Here is a 27,298-nt window from a genome sequence, read left to right as displayed (position 1 = left end):
CACCAGTAGAGGAGGGGGGCAGATGGGGGAATCAGAGAGAAGGCTCCAGGACTCCTTGCAGGAGACCAGCAGGGAGCGCACGTGTCCTCCGCTGCCCACAGCCTCCCTGCGCAGAAGACTTCTGCGCAGGGAGAGTAGAAGGAGACTGGGCGTCAAAGAACTTCTATGCTGGAAGAAGTTCAAGAAACGCCCACTGACGGATTCTGCCAGCGATTGAGACAGCTACGGATGGGGGGCTGTCCGGACAGAAAGGGTTCACCCAGGTAACCCAGCCAGGTGTGACGCCAACTTACGCACGAGCAACCCCCTAGAACCATTACAGCCATCTCCTTTACCTCAGCAGCCAAGGGTCTTGTGTCAGCCCCGGCCAGCACTGACTCAGATTAGGCCTTGACACCCACCCATAGTGCATCTTGCTTCATAATATTTCCGGGGTGCAGGGGATGAAATGGGACACTTGTAACTAGCATGCCACTTTCTGTGGCCCAAGTAATATATCAACCAACTCATGGTTGCTACGCCTCTCCTATAACTATAGTCTTATTAAGAAAACAACTGAAAATGCCCACACAAAAGCTGCTTCTAGCAAGAGAAGGGCTTGGTGCTTACTTACAGATTTCATTTCAAATATCATTAAGCCTCAATAACAACCTCATGATGACATGACATCACAACATGTTGAAAACAAAAGCAAGTCTGTGAGACGCAGCAAATCCTTCAGTTATGAAAACCCTTAACAGAAAATTTAGACCAGAACTAAAGCCATAACACTTTCGGTGTACATCTTTGAGAATGCTTAAAACCTGCTTGTTTACTTGCCTCCACTTTGAGCACCCTTGAAGAATTTATAAGAAACCAGTTTTTTTAACATAAAGCTGTAGCTTAATTTCCTGCCAACAGACATCAGAACATAGGGTGCTTATTGTTTTGTTTGGTGCAGTGAATTATATGCTGGTATATAGCAAAACTCAGGTGGCATTAGGCAAACTACAGCCATCACTTCAGGTCCAATAGACTACAATAGCTTTCCAGAGAGCTACAGGACACAGGGCTGCTACTGCCACAGCAAATCTATTTCACAGAGAAGCGCCACAGTAGTACTTTACTGAGAGGACACACAATTAAAATGCACCCAACATAAACCCACTAGTTCATCCTGCAACAACCACAAGCTCACCTATGCTTGTCCCTTCAGCGAAGGCAAGGCCAGCTCCCAGAAAGACAGTTTCAGAAATGACAAATCGCTCCAGTGGGTCATTGGTTTCATGTTCAGTGATGGAACAGAGATAATTATCCAACGGCATTGCCAGCCACAAGGAGAGTTCTGAATATCTTTGAAGAGAGGGTGTAGCTATGTCTCTCTCTGTCTGTCTGTCTGTTGCGCTCTCTCTCTCTCTCTCTCTCTCTCTCTCTCTCTCTCTCATTAAGCTCACAATGTTCCGTTTTGTTTGTTTGGAAATTTCCCAAGCTCTTTGGCTTTATCCCTCAGTGTAATGGTTTGTAAATAATCAAGCGGAGAAGTCAGGAATTCATTCTAGCTTTGTGCATAGCATTCTGAAGTACAAGATAGGAAGCTATTAGAGAAGTTGGGGAAGTATGAAAACTGCAGATTATGTTCTCACAACATGTGTGGTAGCAACCCAGTTTCTGGCTGCCTGTGACAACTCTCATGCCTGGATGCTATTTCATGGGAGGGGGCAGGAATATCTGCACACAGAAAAAACAACCATTGTCTTTTTTCTGATGTACTAGTTTTCCATGTTCATGTGTTATCTTTTTCTATTCAGGAAATATTCAGGCATGTGCACACCCACTAGCTAGCTATTATTATTAATAATAAATAATTAAATTTATTAGATGCCTTCTCTCACTAAAGGCAATTCAAGGCATCTTTACAAAAACAAAACAAAATGACAAATAGCAAAATAGCATGTATCAAAAGTGGTACAAGCCAGAAGCAGGGTTGTATCACATCTGCTTTTTGTAAAACTAGGCTCAGGTTCCTTTAAGGAACCTGTTTTTATTTTGATTATGTATTTTTTTGTTTTTATATTGTGATTTTATCCTGTGAACTGCTCTGAGACCTGCAAGTATAGGGCAGTATACAAATTTAATAGAAGAAGAAGAAGATGGTTGCAATTTAAACTTGCATACCCAGGCCCAGTAAGTCCACTGCTGATGTAAAAAGTTTGTGGGCAGGCTCAATTAAAACTCAATGGCTTGCAGAGGCGGCCATGATGATCCCTGCCAGCCATTGGACCCAGAGCAGAGCACCCAGGCATGATGCCAGACTGCGCTGAGACACAATAGTCATACCACGTTTATTAAAAGGTGAGAGGGCTTTGTAAACAATAACCTTCCTAATCCAGGTTGTTAATATTAAAAGTGATAATAATTTCTCCATAGGTCTGGGCTGGCAATAGTGGCAGGGCTGGAATTTATGGGATTTGCAAAAGTAGTAGAAATGGAAGGATCAGATTGGCAGAGCATATAACAGTGATAAGACACCACGCAGCTCACCTAGCTTACAGCTGACATGAAAGACCCAGAAGCTGAATGGAACAAGGAAAGGAGAATAGACAGTCAACATGAGTTGTGGGTGTAACCACTGCAAGGGGTAGGAAGAAACTGGAAACTTTCCTTCCTTTAATTTCATTATGTCCACATATTTTAGGATCCAAGCCAATATTTGTGCAATTTGCCTGCTTTAAAGCAGTGACTCAGTACCATTTGGCAGCACAGATTCAGACAATTATGATTCCTATTTTCTCTAAGTAGATTTGCGTTAAAGTAAATTCTATGCATTGTTATTATCGCTCTGATAAAGCATTTAATTTTCATTCCCACAGATTTATCACCCTATAGATTCATAGAATTGTAGAGTTGGAATGGACCACAAGGTCCAACCCTGTTAAATGCAGGAATCTCTCGCCCACCAGAGGACACAAACACACAACCTTGAGATTAAGAGTCTCATGCTCCATTGACTGAGCTATCACATCGTAAACCACACAATTAGTTATTGGTTGCTTCAGGATGTGCATTTATTCTGTGACCTACCCTGAGACCTGTGGGTATAGGGCGGTATATAAATTCAACAAACAAAACAAAGCCCTAAGAGTGTGTGATAATCAATCCTTTCCTGAACTTTTCTTGTCACTTATCAGCTTATTTTGTTCTACATCCAGGCCTTTCATTAACATCACTACTGGATCTCTAGAAGAAGAAGAGGAGTTTGGATTTGATATCCTGCTTTATCACTACCCAAAGGAGTCTCAAAGCGGCCAACATTGAATTATTCAGCTCCCACTGAATAAGCACTGCAACATCTATACAAAACAGAAAATATTACATTCAGCAAGCAAGAGAGGGTGCTATAAACCCACCTACATTGATGTAATGATAGCTCAAGTGTGGTCTGACCTTACAGCTCCTATGCTTTAGCCCTGTGCAGGTGTTTACAAGGAAAACAGTGTGTGAACGTGGTATATATGAACCTGCCTGACACAGAGTCAGATTCTTGGTAATCTAACCCAATATAATCTGATGCAGCAGCTCTCAAGGGCCTTTTCCCATCAAAGGGCTACTTCATCCTTTTTTAAACTGTAGATGTCCTGAATTGAACCTGGGGCATTCTGTACACACAGCACATGTTCTACTACTATTAAACTATGGCTACTCCTGATTCGATGGCACTCCTTGGCATACAACTCATGTGGATGAAACCAAATGCCTGTAGGCTCCCTATGCACAACTTACCCTGCCAGTATTGTTCAGGTGCAGGCCTCTGCACAAACAACCAAGGGTGAGACCAGCTACTGGCTCCTCCCCACAATGCATTCATTTTCATACTTCAACAGGACCGCTGAGTGAAGTGTGGAGATGAGTGATCTCAGATGTGGAGCAGGAGAAACTATTTCACTATCTAAGGAGTCCCCTCAACAGTCAATGAGTGTGATATCTGTTCAAGAAGTGCTACAAATTTCTCAAGCCCTTAATAATAATCTGACTGGGTTACCCCAGCCACTCTGGGTGGCTTCCAACAAATTAAAACACAATAAGGCATCAAACACTAAAAACTTCACTGAATTTTAAGGAGACTGTGGAAGTCTTCTAGGATTCACATTAGGGCGTGAAACAAGATACCCAGTACCATTTACTTCACAGAGTTCTTTAAAAGAATAAGGACGCAACCTTATTCAAGCCCCTCCCTACCATGGACCCAGCAACTCCTAGACCTAGACCTGAAGTCTTCTTTGGTTGCACTGGTAACTTCTGGTAGACTGGGACCAGTCCTTGGACAAAGAGAGGAAATAGCCTACAGATGATCAGACCAAACTACCTGATAAATGGCATGCCATGACTGGCATTTTGGATGCTCTATTTCCCCAAAAAGCAGATGTGTCAGGGAGGCAATTAGAATCAGGGTCATGGCTCAAAGAGGAATGGCATTGGCCAGAGGCTGTGGGTCACAAGATAAAACTACCACAAATTACTCCGGAGAGGTCACTACATTTTGTAAGGCCTTTGTTTTACAAGAATAGTGAATCTGAGTGGCTTATACTGTCAGTCCCTCATGCTTTTCTGCAGCATCCAAAACAGAATTTTCAGTCTCCTACTACTACATGCACTACGATCATGGGTAGGAGAAACAAGCATTTTGTTTTAGCCATTACAGAGAAGGATGAGAACAAGGGAGGGTGAGGCACTTCTCTAAATATTTCCAGCTACGCTGCACGTACAAGATTTATCCAGTGTGAGTAACAATTTCCCTCCTACCTACTGTGATGGCTCTCTTTCCCCAATTCTGCTTTAGTAGGTGGGAAGAGAATGACTACACAGGGCAGAAGAGTGTTGGTGGAAAGTCTGTTTGCTCTTTTACTGAAAGGAGATGTTTCTCCTGCTGGAAACTCTCTACAATGAAAACCAAAAGGTTGCACAGCATGAATATCACCTAATCTTGGAAACTGACAAATTCTGTGGCCTGTTGATGTTGGTGGTGATAGTGGCAGTGTTTTTAAAGAATCCCCCAGCCATGGCAGCTTTAAAATATAATTTTGTTTTGCACTATGAAAGGTCTTTCCTAGCTGTTTGCTCTAATAAGCCTGGCATATATGAGGAGCCTAGTGTGTGAGGAAAGGTTTGGTGAAGTTGCACCTTTTAGAGATTCAGCATGGCCTTTAACCTAGTGTGTCATACAAATGTCAACACCTTAATGAGCCCAAATAAGCCCCCTAGTCTTCCAGCCAAGGATGGAAGGATCTGCCACTTTTGGTTCTTATTTTTCCACATTCAAATTCAGTTCTCCACATTTTGAAGCAGTTAGCAACTGAAAATTCATCAGGATTTTACTGCAAATTTCTCACGATAATCACATTTTTATATGCAGTTTTGACCAATGTACATATTTTTTCAAGCAAATTTCCCTGATATAATCTATGTTTTGCATTCATTTTTATGCACTTCCCCCTAAGACATACAAACATTGTTGGATTGGAGAACTGTATTGCAGAATTCAGATAAATGCACATTTCAAAGGAGCCCTGTGTTTCAGTTCACGTATTATTTTAGAATGTGTGAACTCGATAGATTCAGCTTTCAATGCATACTGAATCAAATTTCTCCCCCAACCCTGCTTCCCACCATATCTTCTTACATTCTTCAACTTCTACTGCTTCCCTTTGTATCAACTTCACACAACGATCTCTGCATCCACTTCATTGCATTTCATGTGTCTGTGCTGCCCTCAGCCTCTTTGTCTCTTACCTTTTGTCCCCCTGCGAGGTTTCCCCCTCATAACTCCCTCTCATCACTGCTGCCTAATGCAAGGTTCCTTTCATATCCCCTTCTCTAACAGATTCCAAAATCAGATCCCTTTCGATGCCTCCCCATTTGCAGCCATGTACTCTCTGGCAGCTTCAACAGTGTGAGTGCGTGTAACTCTCTTCTAAATTCAAAACCCTTCCCCTGTTGCTTGAACAAAGTGGAATGCTTGCTAAGTAACACCCTGTTGCCATGACAGCATCGCCTTGTATTCAGAGACACCCGCAGCGATGCTTTTGAGATGCGCTGTTTAGGATACATCCTGTAATCACACTTGAAGATATCTGTTACAACTGTGACAATAAGAAGTTTGCTTGAAAACAACAGCAAAGCATTCTAAAATGTGAATTGCCCAGGTTCCTCAGGTAACATGGGTTTTGATAGTTCAAGCATGCAGTTTGATAGTGGGGAAAATGCATCCCAAATCCAGTGGCAATTGGGCTGTGCATCCATCTCTTTCCCCCTCATTTTGTGGCTTTCAAATCTGTTTCAAATGCACAACTGCAATATTTATTTAATGCTGAATATGCAGCAGAATAATGAGGAGGTCACTAAATCCAGTGCTGGCAGAATCCTAAGCTAGGAACTAAGGGCCAAAATCTGAATCAACTTGTTCAGGATTGCCAAGCACAGTCTGTGGATGAGTATTTCCTTCACCATGAACTAAATGGTTTAAAGCCACATTTAGAAGAAGCATGAGAAATCTCTGAGTATAAAAGAATTCAAAAGAAGGATGATACATGTTGGCTACAAAGTTACAAACACACACACACACACACACACACACACAGCAGCTTCTTCCCAAATACATGAAGATGAAGCAATCCTTTTCCAGTTGCTACTTCCAAGTGTTTTAAAGGGGAAACACATAGGCATCCTATTTTGTACCTTGAGATCAGAACCCAAGTTCACATTGTATAGTAAGGAGTAGGTTACCAACCATCCCATTCACACCTGAATTGATAAGGAAGAATATTATCAAAATATTAATATTGTATTCCACCACCCTCCTGTTTCCTAAAATGACTCTGCCCTTTCTCATTTGCTGATTGTTATGCCTTTCAGAATGACTTCTGGGACACCTTCTTCCTCACCTCCATCAAATCGCTCCTCAGTTCCTCCTCTGTTTCATGAAGCATTTAGAACAACATCCTTGCCCCAATTATCTACTATAAGTATGTGAGGCTAAAATAAGCCCATGATTCTTATTCTGTTTACCTCCGCCTCTATCTGTCCCCACTTCCACAGTTTTTTCTTCTTTTTGTTGCTTTCTCTTTTGCAGATTGTTGGGTAAGGGACCTGTCAGACCTGTTCTTCGTAAATTGCCATGTGTACAATCAATAGCACTATATCAGTATGTTCAGTGATCAACAATTACTTAGCCATGAACATCATCACACTGCCTAAATTACAGTTTAAGCAATTGCATTCTGTTTCCTATTCAATTTGGTGCCAGGAGACACACAGGTGCTGCTGTTAGTAGGTACCTTAAAGAGATTAGCTTCAAAAATAGAACTGATGGGCAGGCACACAAACCATCATCTCTTCATGACTGATATTATTGCAGTATTATTACGCGTGTGCTGCTAAGCACTTCCTCTTCCTCTCCCTCTCCCAAGCAGAAGCAAGTTTAACTCTTCCATTCTTTTGCAACAAAAGTGACTATTACGCTACTCAATATTAAATTTCTATTTTGCTGTGCCAGTTATTTATTGTAGACTCTGCTTAATTAATTCAGCAAAGCTTACATTTTACAGTTTAGTATCCAACATCCCCCTGAGGTGGTAACTTCTTGGTAACTATCTCTTGCTGGCATGTCCCTGGAAGAAAAGGGTGGCTACTAAGTCCCTACCTCCAGGGGCAGAGGCAATGTGCCTCTGAATAACAGTTGCTAGGATACAAGAGGAGAGGGCTATTATGTTGCTGTCCTGGCTTCCCATAGCCATCCTGTTGGCCTCTGTGGGAAACAGGATGCTGAACTAGATTAGCTTTTGGTCCAATTCAGCAGGGCTCTCCTTACGTGCTTAACCTCAAGAACAGTTAGTTTACCACACACCCCTTAAAATTGTTGGGGAGGGAGGAAATATTCTAGTGTTGTGCCAGTTGGGAGGGGAGAAAAGCAAACATCCTAGGCATATCTGCCACTGAATTAAATAAGAATTCAGATTCTTTTTTTCCCATTTGAAGCTTTGAATAGTTCAGCACCTATGACTGTCTCCCATCTTTTTCATTCTGATGAGTCAGTAATGAACTTGGGCAAATGAAGTCAAGGTCAATCAATTGCATGGGCTAATAGATTCATACATGGAGCCATATAAAGACATATTTTGACCAGAATTTAATAAATAAAGGGAGCTGTGCACACAATTAAGTAAAAGGAGAAAACTCTGTAGTGGAATGCTGTCAATAAACCGAGGAGATTAGGTATAGAATTAAAACAAATGTTTATATTAAAAGCAAACAAACCTGGAATTCTCTCTTCCCACCTTTGGAATATATTTTTAAAATCAATACTTCTAAACTACTTGTACTGCTATTCTCTCCAGTTCAAATCTGATTCCTTCATTTGTGTGGCTCGCAGATATTCTGACTAGGACAACACATTGAAAGGTTAATCTTGATTTTTCTATCTAAGAGCAGCTTGACAATGACCCTGTCCTGAGTCGGCCTGGAGTCTGCAGCCCCATTTTGGGACATGGCCCAATACTTACAACACAAAAATAACTCCATCTGAGCCAAGCTAGCACAGAGCAGCAGCATCCAACAGGTGAGATAGGAGAAATTAGGTTTTGTAGAAATGGGGAGAATGAATACTCAAAGCTGCTAATGCCCCCACCCCCAAGGAATGTTCTACCCGAACCCTGGATGCCAATCTCCTGAGCTGTAATGGGATATTGAATAACCAGGGTGAAAACCAACCCTGCCAGGTAGTACAGCCATCATCCCTGTTAGTGCCCCCAGACTGTTTCTGGACATCATTGGGATTCAGAGACAAGCGCCAAACCGTCTACTCACTCTCTATCTCTTAAGCCCCAAACAAACAAATTATTCAGGAGCACCAGGCAGCCAGGTACCAGATTTAGAGCCAGGCTTACTTCAAGAAACCACACCAGAATAAATGCAATACTTTATTAAGGAGGTTAGAAGCATAAGCATAAGAACCTATTACCAGTAAAAAGATAAAGGACTAACAGTGTAAGGAAGGATACTTTTGGGAATTCAAGTACAGAACAGAAAATAACAAAGCTAGCATGCTAATGCTAACCTTTAAGAGTCAGAGACCCCCACCAAACTAGCAAGCTGCATCCAGGCACACATAGCTGTTGTAGTCCACAATCTTCATCAAAATGGGGGCCACCAGACACTTGGATAAAGGAACACAGGTATTGTTTGGCCTCTCAGGGCCCAGAGGCTTACTTCGCAGGGCAAGAGACTGTGCATGCCTGCTGACCATGCAGCTACTCACTTTCTGCACAGTCGTAGTGACCATGCTACCGTCTTGCACCAGACACCCATAGCTGGCAAGGTGAAACTAATTAATGGAACTTCTTTCCTCAGTGAATGCTATACCCAGGACACTGAGTAAAATGCCCTTTTAAAATAGGCAAGAAAGTGTGTGTGTGGGGGGGGGATTTTATTACAGATTTGCTTTAGTGAATGGGGTAGGTACAGCCAATTCTGGCAGATAGAACTGGAACAGAATTGCCATTGGAAAGTTTCAGCCTCTTTTCCACCCTCAAAAATTAGATGATATGCTGCCATTATATAATCCAGGGTTTTTTCAACCATGGGCCAGTCCACCGTCCCTCAGACCATGTGGGGGGCTGGACTATATTTTTTGGGGGGGGGGGAATTGAACAAATTCCTATGCCCCACAAATAACCCAGAGATGCATTTTAAATAAAAGCACACATTCTACTCATGTAAAAACATGATGATTCCTGGACCATCCATGGGCCGGATTGAGAAGCTGATTGGCCCGCATCCGGCCCACGGGCCTTAGGTTGCCTACCCTGGATGTAATCTTCTACTCTTAGTAGAGGTAAGGCAACTTTGCAAGACTTGCAGATCCCATTTTCCACATACAAACACAAACAGCACACTCAGTCAGAATCTGGTGTGTATTCTATATGCTACTGCATACAAGGGGATTGGGAAATATTTTCAGACTGCTGGGCCAAGATCCTGTCTCCCTAAGGCCCAAATTGGGCAGGTGGATGAGGCAGCCTACCTGTCAATCACCTAGTCATAATCATAATGACACCAGGTGACAACAATGCCTTGAACAGAATTCCCCCATCCCTTCCCTACTTTAATGCAGATGCAACTGACAGATGGCTGTCTGGCCTCTGAACATAAGAACAAATGGTGAGCAAGATGAACCAGGCCAATGGCCCTCCTAGTCCAGCATCATGTTCTTGCAACCAGATGCCTGTGGGAAGCCTTCAAGCTGGACAGCAGCACAGCAGCAAGCTCCAGCTAAGAAGAGCTCATCACTTTTCAAAGCAGTCTGTTCCACTGTCAAATACTGTTATGATGTTTCTCTTAACACATAGGCAAATTTGCTTCCCTGCTGTTTCCACCCATTGGTTCTAATCCAGTCCTCCAGAACAACAGAGAAAAAGTCTGCTCTGTCTTCTGCATGACAGACCTTCAGATATTTGAAGACCAATGTAATGTCTCCACTCTACTCCAGGCTGAATGCACCCAGGCCTTTCAATTGTTCTTCACAGAACTTGGTTTTTAGCCCATTAGCACCCTTGTTTCTCTCCCCTGGACATGCTCCAAATGGTCTGTGACTATCCTTAAAATGTGGCACCCCTGAACGCAGTTCTGAAGATATGGATTAACCAAGGCGGAATAGTGCAAAGTTATTACTTCTCATGATGTGAACACTGTGCTCCTGCCATAGAGGCCTAAGATTGCAGTATCATCATCATCATCATTTTTAATTTGTATGCCGCCTTTCCACAGTTAAAAACAATGCTCAAGGCAGTTTACAACATGACAAGATTTACATAATCACAAATACCATAAACAATAAATAAACTACATCAAAAAGATACACAACCAAATGGAAAACAATTTCCACATAAATCAAAATCTAAAACTAAGAAGACAGCATTAACAGCACAGTTTAAAATGGCACAGGTAAAAAAATAACAGCAATTTAAACAAAAAACAAAACAAAACGGAGCCCTCTCTGACTAGCAGCAGCAGCAGCAGCAGTGGCAGCAGTAGTCCTTTATAGAGCCCATCAGGCCCCTAGGCCAGGTGGTGAGTGGCAGGACTGGGGCCCTCAGGTGTTGAGCAGGGGAGTCCTCCTGGGTGGTAGTAGCAGCAACAGAAGCTGTATGCTTCTTAGCAGCTATATCTCACTGCCAGCTCATGTTCAGCTACATCCACTAAGGGCCCATCCACACATTCTTTGTCCTGTGATTTCAAGCCAAGGCTCCGAAAGGTGGGGTTGTTGTTTTGTCCCACCAGTTTCATTGGGAAAACCCACTGTTTGCTGCTGAATCATAACAGACATCAATCTGCAGAAAACCCAACTGACGTTTGTTCCAATTCAGCAGAAAACAGCAGGTTTCCTTGGGAAAGTAGGGGGGGGGGACCCTCTGAGCCAACCAGTAACTTGAAATCATGAGAACACAAGTGTCGATGAGCCCTAAGATGTCCAGATCTCTTTCACAATTCTGTTTTCAAGCCAAGTCTCCCCATTCTACATTTGTGGCATTGCTTTTTTGTTTAATTTTTACCCAAATGCAGGGCCTTATATTTTTTTTATCCTGAATGTAAACATTTTTGCTTTAGCTCCCTGCTCCAGTATACCTGTGTAATTCTGAATCTTGATTTTTGTCTTCTATAATGTTAGCCATCCCTCCCAGCTTTGTGTCACCTGCAAATCTGATAAACTTCCCCTCTATATTCTCATCCAAATAAAAATATATTGAATTGGACAACTGCTCATGTGTGTTTTTTTACATTTATCTTCTAGAAATGGGAACCAAACTTTCCCACACAACACCGCAAATGCAGAGTGTGCAGCAGTACATCTGAGGACCTTCCCGCACTCGGGCTGAATACCAAGTGAGATCAGGCCATTACAATTCTTCCCAGTGCCATCTATTGGCTTGTTACAGTGCATACGAGTTCAAAAGATGGCTCCCTTAACTTGTGGAATTTGTGGTCCTGTAAACATTAATGCATAATTAAATTCCCTGTATCAGGATGGGGAACCTCAGCCCTGGAGGCTGAATGCAACCCTCCAGGACTCTCTATCCAGTTGTCAGGACTCTCCTAGCCTAAAACACTTCTCATTGGCCCGGCTTCATCTCTTCCTTGAGTGCTTTTGCCTGGCTGGAATGTAATAATGGAGAGGTGGGTGTGGATGAGAGAGAGAGAGAATGTGTGAACATAAAAGCCTGCTAGATCATCTAGGTCCATCTAGTCTAGTATCCAGTTCTCACAGTGGCCAGCTTCCAACTCATGTGCAACTGGAATACAGCCTACTGTAAAAGCCATACCCATTGCTCTACTCACTTTTGCCTATGACTCCAGCCACTCCTGGCATGCAGCCTTCAGAAGGCTTCCCACAAGGCAACGTGGTCCTCTGGCTGAAAAAGGTTCATCACCTGTGGCCTATATGCTGATGATGCTATGTAGCATATTGCCATGTAGGTCTTCCTATGGCTCCTCTGCAATCCTATATTTCCTACTACAATCCAAAATACCTTTATGGTTATAATGAAGAATGCAAGCCTAAACGTATTTATCCAAAGCAATTTCCAATTGAAATCCATGCACGTTACCTTCAAGCAAATCTTGCACTGGGCTGTGCAAGAGAACATTGCACCCAGGACACAAAGTACAGATATTGAAAACCTCACATGGAATGTCACCATTAACTTGCATCCCAGTTCTAAACATATTCCAAGTGTTTCACTGACTTGGTGGACATTCCATCCAAGTAAATGTTACTTCCAGTCTCAAGCACTTCCAATACTTCCAATGTTACTTGCAATCTCAAGCACACTCTTAAATCTCATTTATTTCAATGGGAGCACCTTTAAATCTCATTTATTTTAATGGGAGAAGTAAGCATGTGTTCAGGCCTCTACCACTAAAATAAATGGGACCTAAGATAAGACTGCTCATAGAATTGTGATATGCAACAACCTACTAACACCACCAGATGGTTCCCACACCTATTAAAAGCAGGCAGGATATATGAAGTTAAATAAAATCTACTTTGGGGGGAGGGGTTTCCACTACATTGTTGGCTCCCAAAGCAGCCTATAATTCAAAGTCAAGTGAAGGAGGCAATGATTGGGAAGCAGTTTATCTAACAGTGCAGCCTGCCATCCTGTCTCATAATATGCTCTTGGGAACCCTGGGAACAGCAGCTTGACATATAAATGCACCCATCTTCTCACTGCATTGAGCAGAAGCCAAAAGAGATGGGAAACAACTGGAAAAAGAATCAGCAAGTCTCATGATCTTTCCTTTACACGCTGCTAAAGTACGATGAAATAAAAACCATCAGTAGGAAAGTATCCTTTCAAAAAATGTCTTCCTCTGACTGGCAGTATCCACTGCCACTCTAAAGGGGTAATGAAACTGAAGTTGGATTTTTACACCACATGAACTTCCAACTTTGCATCTCAGTATCAATTTCCCTTTGCAGCTATCTGAAGAAAAAAATGCACTGACTCCAACCTTTACCATTGCAAACTGGTGCTTTTCCGGGCAATGTGGAACTGGCAAATTTAACTAGCATCTTATTTAGAAAGAATTGCCCCCTAAGGCCAAATAATTTTATTTTTTTAAAATACTGCTACATATTTCCAACTCAAGCTTCAGTGCTTTTTTGTGATGCACGGTAAGTCAAAGTCCACATAGCTGCAGAAGCATGAAAAAGCTGCCCCAGTCTGCAGTGTCGTTTGTTCATTCATGTTTCAGTTGATTAGAGCTTAGGAAACAAAGTGTTTATTGCCTCCAAAATATCTAAGACTAAGGGGTCAGGGTCAAAAGCCCTCTGTTTGCTGAAATGTTCATCTGCAACATAAGCTTTTCAAATACTTAGAAGCTGCAGTCTGATGCCACTTTGCTGAGTAAAGAGTAGATATCCAATTAGCAAAATCTTGGGTTACTGGTAACACCAATGCCGCTATCTTAACATAATCTCTTCATCGTTGGAAAAATGACAAATACATAGGAGCACAAACATTGATACACAAACACACGTAGACAGTTATGCTAATTTGATTTTTTTTAAATCCGAAAAGCTATTATAGTAAAAGTATTCTGCTGCTGCTGCTAGGATTGCTCATTCAATTATTTGCTCCACTCTATTGTTATAATTTGGGTTTGCTCTCAGCGTCTCCTTTATATACGTACAGCTCTCCTGGCATGTTGCCGGGAAACAGAGATGTCGTTAACATGACATTCAGAGTTATTTTTCATTCGACCAACCCCAAAATTTCCAAAACAGGGTCAAATGCACCAGGCAATCTATTTGCATCCTGTTAAATTAGTAAAACGTATATGCACACCACTTACTTTTCATACTTTCAGATCTTAGGATCTTCATGTATGGACTACATCCTCTTCCTTACAAAGAAATGCTGAGCAGCCAATGTGTAACATATCATAGCACTTCAATAGGCTTTCAGGGTTTTCTGCACTAAATATCACCCAATAGAAAGATTCCCATCCTCCCAAGTGTTTGTTTCAAAGTGCGTCCTTGGCACACAGTGCTAAATACTAACACAGAGCGCTTTTTGAGGTAAGATTTTTGTACCAGCAACTCCAAGAAGGGATTAACAATGTTTCAGAGATCAAAAGTTTTATCCTCCAAGGGGAAAACTAAAAGGACTTTGCCCTCTTCCCCTTTTTTATGTTATTCCCCTCCTCCTTTAGCAACTGAGATTAGATTTTTTAAAAAAATTCTTGCAGTGCAGAGGGTTTGGCATTCATGTGCAGCAAGTTCCTCTTCGCAACCCGCACATCTCTGCAACACCCTGAATGAAATAAAATGCAGCTACTTACTTGGTCCAAACAGGGCTTTCAAGGTTCCCACACACCAACATATCCTTTGACTCAGAGCTACCTCTTCCTCATTCCCTAACAAAGCACCAATAGCAACAGCATGGGAGATGCCGTTCTGAGGAGCCAGCCAACATCACTCCACTCTTACTAAGATTCAAAAGAACAATGGAAGCTCCACCCCCTCCAAGTCCCTGAAAGGCTGGGCATGAGTGCCTCTTTCCTACGCCCAGTTCTCCCTCGGGACAGATGTCCTGAAATCACTGCTCCCTGTCTGGAAAATCCACCATACTGTGAATCCCTGCATGCCAACCAAGGGCAAATCCTGCAACACAGACCTAAAAAGGCTGCCCTTGGCTCCATAGGATTGGAACATGAATTGTCTGCCTACTTAAGGAAGGTGAGGTGTGGCCCTAAAATTGCTTGCTTGGAGACAAATTCCACTAAAATGAATTTGTTTAGAACTAGGATGCCAATAGCAAAAGACCTCTTCAACTAATAAGGGGGGAAATGATAAAAGTTGTGGAAACAACAACAATAATAATAATTGTTTGCATGCCAAGGTCCCCTATCCCTGCCTTAGGCTGCAAAGCAATGTAAGCAAAAGCCCTATCAGAATATCATAGGAACCAACAAAGATGCCTTATACAGAGTCAGGCCATTAGCCATCTCTCACATTGTCTACAATGACTGGCCACAGCTCTCCAAGATTTCAGACAAGGTTTTCTCCCATGAGAAGGCACTGTGTTAGGGCAAGTCTGATACCACAAGCTGAACGAACTTAAGAAGCTGCCACCAAATCAAACAGTTGCCCCATATGACTGTCTCCTCTGGCTGTGATCCTGCAAAGCCTTAAGGCAGCACAGAGGAGACTCCTGGACCTTCATGAATTCCTGGACTACAACTCCCATCATCCCTGATCATTGGCCGTGGTGGCTGGGACTAATGGGAGTTGGAGTCGAAAAGCCACAGGTTCCACACTAGAGGTCTTTCCTAGTCCTGCTCCCAATCCTTTTAACCAAATATGCTAGGAATTGAAACTGGGAGCTTCAGCATGCAAAGTATAAGCCCTTCCTAGTTGGAAGCTCTTTCAAGCCAGAGTTGAATCAGAAATCTACATATAGTAACTGAGCAAACCATTCAATTCAATGTCTGTTTGTGGGGGCATGCAAAAACAGGGAGTAGGAATGTCAGGCACTTGACAAATACAAATGCAAACATACACAATATAGAAACTCCAAAGTGCCACAGGCCTAGAGAATGGGTCAGAAAGAGGTTTCAACAGTATAATGCAAGCCTGATTTTCTTTTGTATCTGCTGTACTTGCTGCCAGGTGAACAAATCTTCAACTGAATGTTTGGAACTCAGGAAGTAAAACTCTTGTAAAACATCCAAAAGTTTCATCCACCAATCTTTGTCTGGAATCTCCCTTTATTGCATTGTAAGCAAGCACTCTTTCTCTTTTTTATTTTTTTTAGATACACTTAGTTAAAGCAGGAGGGGAGATGTGGTGCAAATTAATGTTCAGTGTAACCACAGAAACACCTCTTCTACATCTTGCAGCATCACTCATATTGTATAACTATATTAAAAGGTAACTATGGAAACTAGTTATTAACAGGTCAAAATGACTAAACAAGAGCTGTTGTAATTTGAAAAGGAGATTAAAACAGAAAACAACTTTGTTACATATGAGATCTTTGGGAATTTTAAACTATTCTGTCCTCATCACTGAGTACAATTCAGATAATTCCTGAATTGCATGGGGCTGGAATAGATGGCCCTTGGGCTCCCTTATAACTCTACAATTCTATGATAAGCCTCTTGAGGAGAAAGGAAACTTGGTTATCTTTATCCTTCACATGCCTGGTGGAAACATACTATTATGTGCCAGAAGCTCTTAATAATCATGAGATGTAATATTGGGTGCCATACTCTCTCCTCTCCTCTCCTCTCCTCTCCAATGAGAATCCTTAACTTCCCAAGAAGCCTGATTCACATGTAAAACTATGGTTTAGATCAAACTAGCAAACGATGGTTTGGCACAAACAAGCAAATATGTGAGCTCTCAGAGAAGAGGTGGTGGCTGCTTTGCTCCTCCTCCTCTGCTGCTGAACTTGGCCCTCTCTCCAGACAAACCAAGAACTGTAACCAAGGCTTACCCCCTGGTTTACAATAAAATAGCACAGTAAAGTTACAAAACACTAAAACAACCAACAACAACATTAAGTCTCATTAAAATAACAGGGAGTTATTAAAGCCCTCATCATCAATTGACCATAAAATCAATTAACCTAAATCAGATTAGAATAAAAAAGTTCTTAGGGCTCTTCTAAAAACTCTCAGGAGGGGGCTTCATGCAAACCCCTGGAGAGGGTATTCCATAAGAGGGGAGCCACCCAGTCCCTGGAATCGCTCTTATCAGTCGTTGAGCCCTTAAGGTTAGTGAAGGTTGTCCTTCAGATGAGCATATTCCTATCATTCAGATCCCTGGGGGAAACTCTGCTGTGTGCCCCTCCACTATCAGATAAGAACATAAGGGGAGACTGCTGAATCAGGTCTATGGCCCTTTGAGACCAGTACTCTGTTCTCACAGTGGCCAGCCAGATGCCTGTGGGAAACCAGATGTACAGTAAGCAGGGAGACACAAAAGAGCTCCCAACCCCTTCCACACAGAAACCAGGATGATGACTGTACACATGCTACAAAAATGAAAAACTTGAAGATGCATTCTGCATCCTTGACATAAGTCAAATTTTTGTGGTAGAGGAAAAAGTGGGCTTTTGAGTACATTATTCTGGAATACTAGCTGAATAATGACTTAGTTGTGTGGCAGCATGCCAAAAAATCTGAAAAAACCAGCAACTGCTTTACTATAAGTGGTAAGTGTGGAAAGGTCCAACAACTCTGTATCCATAATCCAACAGAAAAAATGGAGGATTCAGTAATAATGCATGCATAATGATCCAGTACGACTAATTGTATCTTTTTAATTGTAGCCAGTGTGACAGCAAGTATAATTAGCAAACAAGTGACCTATTTGTCACAGTACATTTCAGGTGCCTTTCCTACTGACTATGTTGCTATCAGGATATAGTAAAGTACAGGCTTTGAAACATGCTTTGCTACAAAAATAGGGATCTTCCTTCAGTCTAAGCCAATACTGACTACTCTGACTGGCAGCAGCTATCCAGAGTCTCAAGCAGAATTTCCCCCCATTACCTACTACCTGATCCTTTTAACTGAATATGCGAGAGATTGAGCCTGTGAGCTCCAGCATGCAAACAACTGGGCATTGTTTGTCCCTTATGGATCGTAACACAACTTAAGAGTCTCATACAACCTTGCATTTAACAATTCACCTGGCCACAGAAGGCAACAAGGAATCCCACGCAGGTGTTGAGTTGCACGCCCCTAGCAGCAAAGAACAGTTCTGTAGTAGCCCTCACTACTTGAGCAACGTTAAAACAGGCTGTAAAAGTGGGCAATTTTAGGGTGACAGAAATATGCTCTCATTAGCAAGTTTTACTGACACTGATCAGCTCAACTGTTCCATTATTACATCACAATCAGCTGACTTAAGTTACAGTTCTTTCACAGTGTAATCCATTCTATGTATGCACAAGGAAGTCCTGCTGAATTCAGTGGGACTTGCTCCCAGGTAAGAATCTATAGCCAATATGTATGGGGCACCTTTGGATCATCAGATTTTGTTGGACTACAACCCCCACCAGCCCTAGCTAGAAAGAGGACAGGGAAACCACTGTCTGAGAGATCCCACCATCCAAAGCATTCCACAGTTCCACTGTAGACAAGGTACCACAAGCTGTAGATACATTTCAGGTCTCAAAAGCTGGCATTAAGAGGTAGAGCCTGTTGAATTATTTGTACCCCTGTTTTTCTGGTTTTGTTTACATTGAATAAGGCCAATGCTACCTTAATAGGCGGGAGAGCAATTATTCTTCTATTCATACACAATTCAATCCAAAGGCTTAAATTCATTGCTAAGGATATAGGTGGGGAAAAGAACTGGAAGATGCACTTGATGAGGCAAATGTATTTTGGGTCAATTGCTGAAAACTTTGCATTTTTAAGTCTGAGATATGCACACGATACTGTTCCATCACTGGAAAGTGCCTCATACTTCCAAATTTATTAATTAGCACTGTAAAACAGATGCTCCAAGTGTCCCTATTTTCCAGCGACAGTCCCAGATTTACATAGGACGTCCCAATTTCTGATTTGATCCCAGAATTCCCTGCTTTTCCTTAGGATGTCCCTATTTTCATTGGGCAAATGTTGTGGGGCATGGGAGGATATCCCTATTTTCATCAGAGGGTATAGAGTTATGTGACCCCTGAGCCAAGGAGATAAGTAACTATACAACCTTTAGAAGACATCTGATAGAGACACCTGCATAAGGAAGTTTTTAAAAGTTTAATGTTTTGTTGTGTTTTTATATATGTTGGAAACTGCCTAAAGTGGTTGGGCAACCCAGTCAGATGGGTGGGTTATAAATAATAAAATTATTATTATTGAATAGGATGTCCCTATTTTCATCAGAGAAATGTTAGAGGGTATGCAATGAGAATTATTAATAATCAATTGTCCTGGGCTGGGGAAAAACCACATACAGGATGCTTCTAATACTACTTCTGGTGCAATCCTATGTAGATTTGCTTGGTTGTAAGCCCTGTTGGACTTTCTGCCCCCATTAAATTCAGTGGTTGTTGTTTTTTATTACGATGTTTTGCTAGATGGGGGGTGTGTGAATTGGCAGGCTTCTTTAGGAGAAATCAAACATTCAAGGGCTAACCAGCTTCCTGTTGTGTTATTCAGATCCCTCACTGAGAAAAAAGACTGTTGTGAGTGTGTGCAATCCTGACTGTCAAGTGTTTAATGCAGCAGGATATTAAAATTACAACTAGCCAAAGTCACCGCTGAAGAGCAAATGCTTTGGGTTTGATGAAGTATTCATTGTTTCTGCAGGTGAACACATTGCCTTTTGTGCTCATCTATTCACATACAACTAGCCACCTGGGGAATCATTACCTAAAGAAATTCAACCTTTCTATAGCAACAGGTGGTGAGGTATTGTTGCTTTTAAGTCTACTGAGTTCATATGATAAGGCTTGTTTGGTGCTAATTTCCAACACAAGAGTTCCTGGAGTTAAGCTGCCTCCCTTATGCCTGTATCCATAAACACAGAGAAGGACTGCTGGTAGGCATTAGGTGACAAAAGAAAGGTAAAGGTAAAGGTACCCCTGCCCGTACGGGCCAGTCTTGACAGACTCTGGGGTTGTGCGCCCATCTCACTTAAGAGGCCAGGGGCCAGCGCTGTCCGGAGACACTTCCGGGTCACGTGGCCAGCGTGACAAAGCTGCATCTGGCGAGCCAGAGCCACACACGGAAACGCCGTTTACCTTCCCGCTGGTAAGCGGTCCCTATTTATCTACTTGCACCCGGAGGTGCTTTCGAACTGCTAGGTTGGCAGGCGCTGGGACCGAGCAGCGGGAGCGCACCCCGCCGCAGGGATTCGAACCGCCGACCTTTCAATCGGCAAGTCCTAGGCGCTGAGGCTTTAACCCACAGCGCCACATATTCTCAAAGGCACTTTCTACTGCATATTTCAGGGCTAAACCCTAGCAGTGTAAATAGGTTCTGGAGAACAGGCTGCTGAACCCTAGCTCAAACAAAGCCTGGAATTATTCATATAATAAGAGAAAATATATATAGCAGCTTCTCTAACTATTACTGTTCTCTGTAGGAAATACTTTTAAATGATATTGTAGTGCTTCTGTGGTTCTGTTCGAGTTTCAGCTTCCAGCTTCTTATTTACTGTCTCTAACCTAAAAAACTGTAACCTAAAAAACTGGTTAAATTCATGTCCTTACCTTTGTGCAGTGGCTTAGGAACCCTGCTGCTTCTGAGACTGCATTGTCAGCCATGTGCTAAAATATTATTCTCTTTGCAAAATAACTAAAGTCCCTTCTTCAAACATCCTTGGAATATTCTCAACACAGGAGCACAAATGGGAACAGGAGCCAGCAGATAAGTCCTCCTCCCCACACCAAATGCATGTTGAAGATAAATGGGTGCAACTGGCTTATACTTCTGAAATGAACAAGTTTTCTGCCTCTCTTCTTTTTTTTTTATGGGTCTTTTGCAGCTGGCTAATCAGTTTGGAGCTGACAACCTATGTTCCAAGAATATGGCCAGGTATTTACTAAGAATGCTTACTCATTGCTAACGTGATTAGGGAATATTTTAACGCCAGCATTTGGTAGGTAGCCCTTGCTATCCCATTTTGTTTACTTTACATAAATTTAAAGAGCAAGTGTTTCAAGGACAGTTTAGTAGTTTGTATTTAGGAAATGCTGTTGTCACATATGTACAGTTGCTCTTTTTTTTTAATTGGTTCCTGCTTGCATGAGTTTAACAATTGCTTCATCTGAACACATAGTAAGTCATAATCTACATGCTTGGAGAAGTTGTACCTGGTGAATGTCTTCTGATTACAGTACATTACTTTTTAAGAATCAGAAGCCTTAAGGTGGGGATTCTTTTATGCATACATTCTACTGGTAAAGGAATATACAAACTTCCACATTACACAAAAGTCTCCATCAACTTCAGCATAAAAGCAGCAACAGTTATGCCCTATAGTTTTTCAACATGCTAAAAAGGTTTACAGTGCCATTACTATCTATCTGAACAAACAAGAAAGGAGAATGACTGTGCTTTTTTAAACATACTTTTCTGCCTACCTGACAAGTCCCAGTTAATTAAAAAGACTGCAACATTCTTTAATAACAGAATTAGCCCACATTCCTAGTGTTTCAGTTAATGAAGAAATGGCATCTTATGTCTTAGTTTTACACTAGTCAGTTTATAAACACCTCTCACATGAAAAAAGGCAGCTCTCTTCCCCACCCCCATCCCACTCCCCCAAACCCCCCAAAGGGTAGTGTTTCCAATTGGAATAGCCACCTCAACTATCTACATGCATCTCCAATACTTCTGGGACTCCAGGACCACTGCTACTTTATCTAGAGTGCATTTTACTCCAAATAAACTAATAACTTCACCTCCAGACGGTTAAAATAGAATTAGCTTCAATTAATCCTAAAAGATGATAAATTACCTCCATTGCATTTTGAAAGAAGCCACACACTACAAGTCTGCAAGCCTCACGCTAGAGAGAGGGTAATGGCTGCTCCATATGTATTAAAAAACAAAGAGCAAGGCGGGGGGGATGCTGAACTAATGCAGCAGTTTCCTGTTATTTCTATTTTGCAAAGGAGAAGGCATCTGAAACATTTTCACAGTTATGCTTACCAGCTCTCCCTACCTGACTCTACCTCTATGCCAGGTGTGGGGCAGGTAAAGATGCAGCTGGGCTAAAAAGGAACTTTTGGCTACCAATGATCAGCTGATTGTCAGAGCTTGCAGAGTGCTGTGATTTTCCTTATGTGGTTCGATTTCAAACTGTGTGGCCTAAAGTGGTCAGCCAATGCCATTGTGATGTCAGGTGACCGACAGGTAGGCAGCCTCCTGCCTTTCAGACTTGGCCTACATGAGGCTGGGGTTATAAGGATCTGGTTCAACAGCTAGATTCCCTTCCCAATCCCCGATGTAAGAAATAGCTCTCTTTCTGGGTACTCACAACCAGTTTAAACTCCACTAGTGTAAATGTAATAGAATGGTCTTTTCTCTTCCTTTTGCCATAGTTTTGCAATTCCTTATGTTTAAGTGCACATACTTTTGTCTTGCTCATTCACGTATTGGGCCAGTTAATGCCACACAACAGCAGACTGCTGTTGCACTCAGGTCTTGCTTGCCAACTTCCAATGGGCATCTGATTGACCACTGTGAGAACTGGATGTTGGACCTGTTTGGCCTGATCCAGCCAGGTTCTTCTTTGGCTCCTATGCTCCTGCTCAGAGTGGCCATGCATCACACTTTACAATCCTCTGTTTGGAGGGGCTGTCAGAAAACTATTGTCTCTTCGAAGGTGTCCCCTGTTAGAGGGCTGTCCAGTCCAAGACTAGGAACTGTAAAGAGAAGTCGCCCATCAACAGTCAGCAGCACCTGGTCAACAAACTGCTCAAACAAACCACAACTGGAAAGCCAAAGCCAAACCTTGGGTTCTCTACAATCCCCAGTTCCCACTTAACACCAAGCTCTAAGGATTGTGGCTTGTTTTGACTGCTGGGGAGAAGCAAAGTAGGAATCATCTGCATGTTCACAACTTACTGTGACATGTAAACAAGGCCAGTATTGTGAGATCCTTCTGGAGCTCTTCATATTGATGTAACCTTAACCTTAGCTAATTTGGTTCTCATCCCTGACTCCAGGTTATTCATGAATGTTAAAAGACCACCAGTCCTAGTCCAGCTCTTTGGGGAACTCCACTGCCTTCTTTACTCCATTTAAGGAAACCATCTGCTACCAGTTATTTAACCAGTTCCAAATCCATAAAAGCACCTGGCTGCTAAGTTTACTCAGCAGCTGAGAAGGAACTTTGCTGAAAGCCATTTGGAAGTCCAACTATATACTGTAATGGCTAGCAGATCACCCCTATCTCCATATGTATGTAGCACTCAAAGAATTCTAAAGGTTGATGAGGCTTGAAAGGCTGGTTCTGATTTAAGCATTTCTCATACTTCCTTACTCATTGCATGAAATAACCGGATGAGATAACAGGACAGCTATTACCAGCAAAACAAAACAAAAAACAAAAAACAAATTGCAAATAGAAGGTAATTGCAGCAGGCAGAGAACACAGATGCAAAGCAGCGAGGACGTGAGAGAAATAAAATGCATTCATTAGGCTATTAATGGTAACCAGTGGAGCTGAATAAGGAAGGAAGAATTTATATTTTATTTGATGGGTTAGCTTCAGCACTTTAAATTTAGTCCTAGCTTTCAGTAGCTGCTTTTAGAAACTGTTTGACAAAGGTAGAGCACGGCAAGGGCTACTTGAGCAGCATGCCCTACCAGGCTGCTCATCCACAGTAAGTCACTGTCTGTCACTGTCACAGTAAGTAAGCCATCGTTCAGATCAGGTGTTCCCAGCCCTCCACCCCATGGGCCACTGGAAAATTGCTGGTGGTTTTGCTGGACAAACCCTGGAAGGTCAGTAGCCCAAGGTCACCCAGTGAGCTTTATGGCTACCGGTGGGGGGTGGGATTTGAACACTTGGTCTCTCCATTCCTAGTCTGACATTGTAGCCACTACACCAAAATGGCTCTCTAGGGTAGCCAATAAGACCTGCTTCTGGACCTTTAACAGTAACTTCACAGGCAAAGGTGGTGAAGCTTTTCTTTGCATGGAGTAGAAAAGGTGAGAAATTTTTCTTCTCTTTTAAAAAATATACTTAGTACATATTTGTAATCTATAAACAAAGTAGTCATTACAACCATTTTTCTTACCTCCTTATTACAAAAGGTTTGGGTCAATTTACCTTTATGCATTTAGTTTAGTTTTGCATTGAGCTCACTGTGTTCTGCAGGATGGGGCCCTCTTGCAGACACCATCTTATCAGGAGATCTGTTCTGCACCATGTCTGAATGGAGCCTTTAGTATGGTGGCACCCACCCTTTATGCCTCCCTCTATTGTCTTGTCAGCGCCTGCTGAAGACATTCTCTATCACATTTTTTAAATGGATATCCTTATCCCAGTCTGCAAAAGTAAGTACTGGAACTATTTTTAACTATTTTTTTATATATAGAATTGGTTGTTATTCTTTTCCATTGATTTTTTTTTTTTGGGGGGGGGGTACCAGCTGTCGGCTGCACTGAAGGCATTCCCACTCATGGTATGGGACATAAATAATAAAGGCAATGTAAAAGTCACAGGAAAAAGGCGGCAACACTAACAGCAGAGGTGCTTGGATGTGATAACACTAGTGTTAGGAACAATATGAAAATGTGATATCAAGAGGGTAACAACTTCTATCAAAAACAGTGTTTTAAAAATAGATTACTGGCTGAATGTGAATTGGAGTTTAGTACTCATACTCTAATATGTCTTCCCAGTGTAAAAAACACATAAATTAGCACATAGAATTACAACTGCCTCTGCTGATAGCCCCTTGTAGTACTGTTAAGTACTGTAAAATCTGTTGGCAAAGCAATTGCAATTGCTGAGTATACATCTCTGAACAATACTTCATTTTTCATGTTGTAAAATTATATTACAAAAGGAATCTGTTTACTGGAAGCCTGGTCCATCTGAATTGGTACACCTGAATTGACATCATATACTTGGCTTGCAAAAGGACGCAGGTGGTCCTTTGGTCTAAATCACTGAACCTAGGGCTTGCCGATCGGATCCCCACGACGGGGTGAGTTCCTGTTGCTCGGTCCCAGCTCCTGCCAACCTAGCAATTCAAAAGCACATCAAAGTGCAAGTAGATAAATAGGTACCGCTCTGGTGGGAAGGCAAACGGTGTTTCTGTACGCTGCTCTGGTTTCACCAGAAGCAGCTTAGTCATGCTGGCCACATGACCCAGAAAAACTGTCTGCGGACAAACATCAGCTCCCTCAGCCAGTAAAGCTAGATGAGAGCCGCACCCCCCGAGTCGTTCGTGACTGGACTTAATTGTCAGGGGTCCTTTACCTTTACCATACTTGGCTTGCAAGGCAACAAGTATTGTGCACCGCTGTTTATATTCTGACCCCTTACTGTTTACTTGCACCACTTGACAGACACACAGGGTGCTTCCAGATTCAGGGCCTTACATGAGCCATCCATTGCTATTCTGCTGCTTTCCAGAATGTACCTGGGCCATGTGTTTTTGTCCCACCCATGACTCTTTTGCCATTTGGGGCATGCACACCAGTATTTCTGTACGCGTGCAGCTGAGATCACTCAATGAAGGAGAAAAGATGTGCATAATCCTTTGAATGAAACAAGGGGGAGGGGAAACAGAGCTCAAATGGAAGCAAATCAAGGGAGAAATAGTATCAAAAAGGCATGGCTAAAGGTGAACAATCACAACAGTATTCCACCCCACCATGAAATATGTCAGGGTCCCTAAAGAACTACATTGACCCTACAGACAGCACAAACAGGCTTGGAATCAGATAATAGCAGCCTCATATGCAAATTAAATGTTTTGAAGGGGAAGAAGCTTATTCCATGAGTCTTCGAACAGCTCAGTTCTATCATCAGCTGCCCCGGCATACAACCACACAGCACCAGATTCAGGGGCTTCTTTCTGTGGCTCTGCTGGGTGTTGCAAGATGTTGAGATAGAGCAGTCATGTGGGCCAGTATTATTAGGTTGACCTGGACTAGATGATCCTTTGGTTCCCTTCCAGCAATAAAATTCTATGATTTGTCTGATCAGGCATACAAAAACCACACAAAAGAATGCTACACGGCACAAAAAGAGGTGGAGGAGAATCTTGATGGAGACGGGGCTCACCTAAAAAAAGCCCCCAACACTATACACAGAGCCAGTAAAACCTATGCCCCCTCTATGTTAATAACAAGTAGTTATATTCATACTGCAACTGACCAAGAAAACACCTGGATGGGGCAGTCCATCAATGAAATGAATATTCACAAGATTCAGAAACATTTCCAATTTTGCATTCAATTTCTTGAATAAGAAACAAGACACATTCAGGAAGTACTGCTCTCACTCTGAATTGGCTTTGTTTGCCCTCAGTGATGTCATCACACAGTCAAATCTGATTGGTTGCATGAAAACTTTGGAGGGTATTTCAGGAAATGAATTGGACTCCTCCCTACCACCTTTTTGTGCCTAAAATGTTCACAGGAAAACATTGGGTGCACCTCTATGTCAGTGGAATATTACGCTAAACATGGAGATTCTACTTAACTGTTCATGGTCATAGCTTTATCCACAAATTTGTCTAAAACCACCACATGCTATGGTAGGGAATTCCATACGTTTATTCTGCATTATGTGAAAAAGCATTTCCTTTTGTTGATCCATCCTGACCCTAGAACCAACAATCATTTTCACTTTGCAGACTAATTCTAATATGGTACAAACAGTATTATTTTTTTTACAAATTTTTAGTTTGTGCAAATGGATTGCCAATTAACTGGCCTTTAGACTTGACAGAGGTACATTCCTCTCTTTTCCCATCTGTTGAATGCTGCTTTTCTTTCTCCTTTTGGAAAATAATTTCTTGAGAGTTGTTATGAATTTAACCGATACCTCAGAACTCCCCTCTATGGTAAAACAAGTAACAAGTATGGGAAGTATTAAAGCTCAGCTAAGTTACCAGACGGCTCATTCTTCAACCTCAATGGCTGAGAACTTTGCTTTTTCAAACGTGTTTGAGCAAACAGGGGGAACAGAGGATATGCAAATAGCTTCTCTGAATGAAACACAAGCCTGAATTGGTGTTGGCAGATCACAGTATCACACCACCCTCAGCAGCCT

General features: G+C 42.1%; 1 protein-coding gene and 1 long non-coding RNA gene across 14 annotated transcripts in view; one reads left to right on the top strand and one right to left on the bottom strand.

The window, feature by feature from the left end:
* Positions 1-27,298, bottom strand: part of ACSL6 (acyl-CoA synthetase long chain family member 6) — a 77,445-nt gene that overhangs the window by 36,929 nt on the left and 13,218 nt on the right. For 2 of the 12 annotated variants that reach the window (XM_079968109.1, XM_079968107.1), the window contains exon 1: positions 14,875-14,992. The exons of 6 other annotated variants lie outside the window; for them this stretch is intronic. Coding sequence is in view for 2 of the 6 variants with exons in the window: in XM_079968111.1 (XP_079824237.1) it covers positions 14,386-14,416 (31 nt within the window). In the remaining 4 variants the exon portion in view is untranslated. Of the gene's footprint in view, positions 1-4,779; positions 4,799-14,385; positions 14,791-14,874; positions 14,993-18,214; positions 18,382-27,298 lie in introns of those variants that run through there. 4 more of the 12 variants (XM_079968117.1, XM_079968112.1, XM_079968111.1 and 1 more) reach the window with 4 other exon arrangements.
* Positions 18,460-23,507, top strand: LOC307211514. Of its 2 annotated transcripts, none has more exons than XR_013836492.1 (4): positions 18,460-18,532; positions 19,861-19,962; positions 20,895-21,090; positions 22,886-23,507. It is a non-coding gene; the product is annotated as an uncharacterized lncRNA (long non-coding RNA). The 2 variants fall into 2 exon arrangements; XR_013836493.1 differs by having other exon boundaries at positions 20,895-21,154.

Source organism: Podarcis cretensis (assembly GCF_951804945.1).
Source record: "Podarcis cretensis genome assembly, chromosome: 2".
Classification (NCBI taxonomy): Eukaryota; Metazoa; Chordata; class Lepidosauria; order Squamata; family Lacertidae; genus Podarcis; species Podarcis cretensis.
The sequence above is the reverse complement of the archived record's forward strand: the minus strand, read 5'-3'. Positions and strand labels throughout refer to the sequence as shown.